This window comes from Ochotona curzoniae, unplaced genomic scaffold, assembly GCF_017591425.1.
Source record: "Ochotona curzoniae isolate NIBS_2020 unplaced genomic scaffold, NIBS_Ocur_1.0 contig_2321, whole genome shotgun sequence".
Taxonomy (NCBI): Eukaryota; Metazoa; Chordata; class Mammalia; order Lagomorpha; family Ochotonidae; genus Ochotona; species Ochotona curzoniae.
In genome coordinates this window covers 12,668,796-12,676,071 of record NW_024465421.1, presented here as the reverse complement: position 1 = coordinate 12,676,071, position 7,276 = coordinate 12,668,796, and the positions used below count along the sequence as shown (strand labels likewise).

General features: G+C 50.3%; 1 protein-coding gene across 1 annotated transcript in view; it reads left to right on the top strand.

Annotated features, from left to right (window-relative positions):
• The first annotated feature begins 5,586 nt into the window (after nucleotides 1-5,586).
• Nucleotides 5,587-7,276, top strand: part of HS3ST2 (heparan sulfate-glucosamine 3-sulfotransferase 2) — an 82,738-nt gene continuing 81,048 nt past the window's right edge. The window contains exon 1 of the mRNA XM_040973903.1: nucleotides 5,587-6,505. Within this exon, the coding sequence (XP_040829837.1) occupies nucleotides 6,009-6,505 (497 nt within the window). The 5' untranslated portion in view covers nucleotides 5,587-6,008. The remainder of the gene's footprint in view (nucleotides 6,506-7,276) is intronic.

Here is a 7,276-nt window from a genome sequence, read left to right as displayed (position 1 = left end):
TTCCAAAGGCTACTGTAAATCACAGCTTTGACAGAGGTAATAGTCAGCGGGCCATCAAGGAAGGGTGGTGAAGAAACCAAGCAAGTCTTAATACAAACACCCAGCTTAAATCCTAACCACCAGGCTGAGTTGGAGCTAGCTACTGACTTGCTCCCAGGGAGTGTACAGTCTGATTAGAAGGCAAGGCTGTAAGATCAAGTGAGGCAACATAGTGTAGGTTCAGTAAAGCAGGAAGAAGCTGGGTTCACTGGCCAGTGCTGACTCATGGGAAGATGATGAGGTGGGGCAGCATGGACCTTGAGTTTCTCTAGTCATGCTCTTTACACTGCTTCCCTCTTTCCCAGACTGTAGCATCGTTGAGAATATGAAAAAACAAACAAACAAACAAACAAAAAAACCAATCTACTTGAGATTGCTTCCTTGTTTTTAAAACAAGGATGGTCATAATGCTTGCTTCCTTGGTTGCTAGAGGGTGCTAAATTTAGGTCATGTATCTGAATGTTTATCCTAGTCCCTGGAGTAAACACTAAATTATGATAATTATTTTGATGATGATTATCAGTTACAGAAGCATCCAAAATGGAGAAGGACAAAGGACTTGGACAGAGCCTTACGAAGTTCTTAAATCAGCCATGGACTCTGGAAGTCCCTTGAGTTTTTGCCTTCTGGTTTTATCCAGACATGGAGCATGAGCCCGGATTTCTCCCATCCTCACTCATTCCTACACGTAGTACACTCATTCACGTCCTTTAGCCTGAGATATGCGCCTTAGAGAAAATCTGCAGACTCTGCCCCTCACCACGCTTTGCCTCACAGGAATCAGCTTCTTTGGGATATTTTCTCACATTTTACAAAACTCCGCCCTAGAAAGAAGATGTGAAACTTGCGGTGAAATGAGACTGAATAATAAGACTTGATTAGGTCCAAAGATTTAAGGGAAAGAACATTTCCTTGTTTCATAATTTCAGATTCAAGGTCTTAAATGTAGAATATTAGAGTGGGAAGGAACATTCAAGATAATGCAGAAGCAAAATAAAAATAGAGACTCAGAGAAAGAAAATGAAGAAACAATGTGTTCCACGGATGCCACTGCTTCTGAGCCAACTTTCCCTGCCCTCTTAACTCCGTGAGCCCCTTCAAGCTTCTCTTCCTGCACGAGTGATCTCAAACTTCTGATGGTTTTGTTTCTATAGCAAAAGTCAGTTTCTGTCACTTGCAACTCACTGGGCCTACCAGATGAATAGATGAGTAGGAAATAGCAGTGAGGAGTAAGCAGACAGATAAGACACAAAGAGACACAGAGGCTGAATCCTGTGACTGTTTCAAGTTTGAGTCCTGGTCTGTGCATATCCTTAAAAATAAACCTCGTCTTGCAGTGGAGGTAGTAAATGTTGCTTTTTTTGTTTTAGCCTTAATCAAGACTCCTTCAATGTCAAGTCATGATAAAATACCTAACCAGCTTTCAGGGCCCATGCCTAGACGCAGCATGGCTGGATGCAGAGCCTCAATGGACAGCATTGGGAATCTGAGTTTCCATGTTTTCCTTCTCCTTTCCTCTTGGTGGGCTTCATTCTCAGTATCTCCTCTTGTTGGCAGAGGTGGTCACTGGGAGCCTCGCGCTTCTTTCAAACAAGTTCAACATCCCAGAAAAAAGTTTCTCTTTTCTAGTAGCTTTAAAGGAAGTTATGTAGTTGATTTTCACTGAGAAGATTTGAATTGCTTTTAGTTATTGAGATGTAAATTAGAAAAATTGTGGTATAGATGAGAGTCCTGGCTGCTCCCCTTTTTAATCCAGCTCCCTGCTAATATACCTGGGAAAGCAGTGGAGGATGAACCAAGTCTTTGGACCCTGCATCCAAATGGGAGACCTGTAAGAAGCTCTAGGCTCCTGGCTTTGAACCTGCCCAGCTCTGTCTTTTGTGGCCATGTGAAGAGTGAACAGAAGACAGAAGACTCTCCCTCTCTCTCTGTAACTCTGCCTTTCCAACAAATAAGAAGGATTTTAAAATAATAAAGAAAAGGCTGGTGTGGTCATTGTCAAGTATGTGACTGTGGACTAGGCTCAGTTCAAAAATACTGCATGCAGAAAGAATAAGGGAAAACTATCTCTCTAAAAGTGACAGAAAGCACTGGCTCTCCGCAGCTAATCTTTCATTCTGCTTTGGTAACAAACAAACTCTACAAATTTTAGCCAGGCCCAAAGCCACCCAAAATCAAGACAACATTTTGAAGGATGTCTTAAAACTAGAGAGCATGTGACAAAGTTTTGATCAATTGAATACAGGTGAATATTTTACAATAGCTTCCAAGAAATATCCTTCAAAAGATCTGGCCTTTTGCTTCCTTACCAATGGTCAGAATGTGAATATGAGAGCTGGAGATGACTAAATCTTCTTGGAACACAGGATGACATTACCACAGAGGAACACAGCCAAGCATGAAGCACGCATACCCTCCCTGAATGAGCTTCATCCAGACGTTCACTCAATCGAAACATAAACACATATTTTGTGTATTTGTGACATGACAAACTACATAACTCAGCATGAGTCTACTTGATATACTCAAAGAAGAATCATGGTAATATTGCAAACTAATAGGCATAGGGAGGGATGGGCAGGCATGCCTTGCTCCCTAAGAATGTTATCCCAGTCATGGTCATTATTCCAGTTGGACATTTGAAGAGAAAAATGTGCTTGGCATGAGTGTACTTTGAACTTCGGAGTTTATGAATCCAAAGAGGAAAAACAATTTAAATATTAAGCCAAATACAGAATTATGAGAAACATCTATAGCCATGAATTTTTTTTTCCTAAGAAGCAAAAAAAGCATTTGTCAGGGAGAATTACTCTACATTTAACCTCGCAATCTTAACAATAGAGTGCAGAAATAACAGGTTCATAATTTGAAAAACTGCTGAAAAATATATATTAGAACTCCTTTCAGCATATTTGTTTTGACATTTTTATTAACGACTTGAATGAGGAATTAATTAAATTGTAATCAAATGTGGAGATGACATGATGCCAAGAAAATGGTCCATGCCTTGGATAATGGAGTTATGGAAACAGAGTTACGAAACATCAGAACCCAAAAGGCCTTAAAGTTAGTCATACTCCACATTTTACAGTTGAGGAAACTGAGGCTTAGCTGGCAACCCATTCGCCAATGCAGCCTGGAACCAAGGATCAAGCTTTGATACAATCATTCTACTTTTTCTTTTTAAATAAATGAAAGTTACATCATGCCTTGAGATTTAAAAAAAAAAAAACTGGGGCAGTGAACTGATGAGACAAGATGACATTTAATCAGAACCAACGTGTAAGAACCTCCATGTCCAAAAAAAAAAAATCCTCCTGCACATGCACAGTATGGGGTAGATGTGTTTAATCAGTGGCACTTACAAGAAACACTCAGAGATGGTACTCGGTGGCTGGCTGGAGATGTCAGCACCAAGATGTAGCTACAAGAAAAGATAACATGGTCTTAGGTCACATTACCAGGAATAGAGCTTAGAGAATGGAAGACAGAATTTTGTTGAACTTTTCACTCCATATCAGCATTCTTCATTCTGTCCCTCTCTTAGAAGAGACAAGTTAGTTCACAGCTAGCCTGGGAGGGGACTTTGTGAATAATGGTCAAAAGAAGTTGGAAAGCTATTATGAACTGCAATTAGAAACTTGCTCGTGGAGTTAGACTGCCTGGGTTTAATCCTAGCTCTGACAATTATTTAGGATTATCATAACACTTATCTCCAAAGATCACCACCCCCCCCCCCCAGTGTAGTACATGTCACGTGATTAGCACAACGCCGACATCAAGCAAGCATGCAATACATGTTAGCTTCTATTGGAATTAAGAAAGCAAAGTGTCATGGGGATAGTGGTAACAAACTCATAGGTTGGGATGAATATTAAACAAATCAACACATATCATGTGCTTGTCACAAAGCTGGTAGCTGTTATGATTAGCTGCAGAATGGGGGTTGACCTAAGGTTTCTAGGGACAAGCCTGGACTAGGGATAGAACAGAGGACGAAATCATCGCCTGCAGAGTCAGCATCCTGTATGAGCGCTGGTTCAAGCCCCGGCTGCTCTGTATCTGGCCCAGTTCCAGGCTAAAGTTTCCTGGAAGCCTGCAGATGCTGTAACAAGTACTCGACTTTTTGCCACCTAAGGAGGAGACCCAGATGGAACCCCGGTCTCCTCCCCAGCTATTTTGGCCATTTGGAAAGTGAACCAGTGGATAGATGACCTAATTTTGTGTGTCTCCCTCTTTGGCTGTCACTCAGCCTTTCAAGTAAATAACAAAGACCTCCAGAATTTTTAAAAAATATCCCCCCGTGATCTATGGGACTTTATGATCAGGTGAGTCCTTGAAGAAGAAAGTCAGCTGTAGCTGACGGCCATCCAGACATCCCTTGGGGCAACTCGCTCTGTGGTCACCAGGACATAGGTGACTTGGCCTTGCTGCTGAGGGATAAACTGTCAAGTTGGCCGTGGACATTCAAGTCTATCTTTAGGTCAGCTTATGATGGCAGATATTCACGTGGTCCCTTAGGAAAGTACTGGGAATGCCACTCAGGCCCACAGTAGACTTAGTCACAGAGAACTGTCTTGTGGGCAATCACTTAAGAACCTTCAGAGTGAAATGGCTTCTGGATGAGTCCTTCCTGTCCTTGTCTCCTCCTATCACAGCCACTGCCTGTGCACCCCAGCTGGGCCCTTAGCGACCCTGCGACACCCTGGACAGCTCCCCGGGGAGCAGTCCACCGCCAGGGGGCGGCCTCTTGCGCGCCATTCGCAGCTTCTGGCTTGTTCTCTGGCCAGCAGCGGGGAGAAGGTGGAGGATAGGGGCGCGAGGGACTGGGGTTGTGCTTCGCTGGTGCCAGCCGCCGGGGTGTGAGTCAGCGTGAGGGGGAAAAAGGAGGGGCCGAGAAGCTCGATTAAATAGTCACGGAGTCTCACTTATGCTCAGCCCCTCCACCCTTCCCGTCTATAGGGTCCGTTACCGCGGTGCGCCCCGGGTGTGACTGGCGCGACGGCAGGGGAGGAGGGTGTGTCCCCGTCCACGCTTCTATGGCCGGGTTAGGGGCTTTCTCCTCCTTCCGACCTCCCCACCGTGTGGAGTGTGGGGGTGTGTCCAGGTCAGGACGTGCAAGCTGTGTGCGCGCTTGCGGGTGTGTGGGTCACTGCGGTGGGACTGCTTCTGCGCCCAGGTCTCTCTATTTGGTCTGGATGTTGGCGCAATCTCAACCTGTGTTTCCAGCTCTGGGGGTCCGGAGGCCAGCGTGGTGGCAATGTCCAGCCTCCTGGTGGAGTATGCTGTGTGCCTCAACACCCTCCCCTCGCCGCCCCGGTCTGCCCAGGGATCCTTAAGGGGAGGCCTGTGTGGGAAAGGGCCTGGGGAGGCAAGCCCCCGGGAGGGATGAGAAAGAGAGGGGCGCAGGGGGCGGGCCAGGTCCCCGGGCGCGGCACGGGCTCGGGGGACCCGCGCGGCTGACGTCAGGCGACTCCTTAAATAGAGCCGGCAGCGCGCTCAGCTCGGCATTTCCCGAGGAGCCCGTTCGCGGCCGGCGCCAGCGCCACCGTCCGGCTCGCCCGCCACAGGCACAGCCACGCCGCGGCCGAGCGTTCCGTGCGCCGCGCTCCGCGGAGCCAGAATGGGGCTTCGGGCGCTGGGCGCGCTCCGGTCGCGGCGCACGTAAGAACCGAAGAGCGCCAGGAGCCGTCCCGCTGCCCGGAGCCCCATCGCCTGGAACCAGGAGGAGATGCGGGGAATACCGCCGCCCGTTCCCCAAGGAGCCGCCGCCTCCGGGATCCCCGGGTGCGGTGCGCGCCCCGGCCAGCAGCAGCAGCAGCAGCGCCTGGAGAAGACGGCGCGCCCTACGTCCGACCCGCGCGACCCGGGCAGCGCCGCGCCAGCCCTCTAGGCGACCGCAGGGCCACAGCAGCTCCGCCGCAGGTGTCCCTCGGAAGCCATGACCCCCGGCGCGGGCCCATGGAGCCATGGCCTATAGGGTCCTGGGCCGCGCGGGGCCACCTCAGCCGCGGAGGGCGCGCAGGCTGCTCTTCGCCTTCACGCTGTCGCTGTCCTGCACTTACTTGTGCTACAGCTTCCTCTGCTGTTGCGACGTCCTGGGCCGGAGCCGCCTTCTCGGAGCGCCCCGCTGCCTCCACGGGCCCGGCGCGGGCGGCCAGAAACTTCTCCCGAAGTCCCGCCCTTGCGATCCCCCTGGGCCGACGCCCAGTGAGCCCAGCGCTCCCAGCGCGCCCTCCGCCGCCGCCGCCGCCGCCGTGCCCGCCCCTCGCCTCTCGGGTTCCAACCACTCGGGCTCGCCGAAGCTGGGAACCAAGCGGCTGCCCCAAGCCCTCATTGTGGGTGTAAAAAAGGGGGGCACCCGGGCCGTGCTGGAGTTTATCCGTGTGCACCCGGACGTGCGGGCCTTGGGCACGGAGCCCCACTTCTTCGACAGGAACTACGGCCGAGGACTAGACTGGTACAGGTAAGGCGCTTCCTCCCCACTGCGCTCCAAGGGTCTCCCATGGGCTACCCCCTAGGAACCGGCTCCCTGCGATTTCTCTTTCCTCCCGCTGGTTGTGTGGAGTTAGGCGGACACGTGTTGGGACCCTGGCAGAAAGATTTGCCGAAAACTTCCCAGTGATGGTCTTGCCCTACCAAGGGCGTTTCCACTAGGATTGGCTAGAAAAAGAAGGAAGGGCCACAGGCCACCCTCGCTGTGGGCTGGAGGGCTTTTTCTGTGCCCAGAGGGGTTCCAAGGAAGGGGCCGGCCAGAACGCACTCCCATCACGACTTGGGGAAAATTCTTCCTGCTCCATGGTGCCCTGGGGGGAGGGGGCACCCTTCTCAAAGTGAGTCAGAATAGAGATCCTTGGGGGCCTGGCTGTGTTTGGGAGAAACCCCAACCCCTTCCCCGGGAGCTCAGACCAAATGTGAGGACAGCAGCCCAGGGTTCGGAGTGCGAAGGAGCCCTTAAGGGGATCCCATTCTCAGTGGCCAGGTCTTTCCTGCTGTACCTGGGCCAGACCCTCAGTTGCTTCCAGCCCTGGGGACGGTGGTCTTGGAGCACATGGGAAGAACCTCGGATACTAGTCTTGGCTTGTTTGCTTAGTTTGGGCAAGTTCCTTAAACTGCCCCAGCCTTGATTCTCCCCCTTCATCACCACAGACAGCAAAAAGTGACTTTTTGCCATGGTTGCCTCTGAGGTCTTTGCACTAGAAAAGAAACTTCGACACTGGGTGATGCCTGTACACAT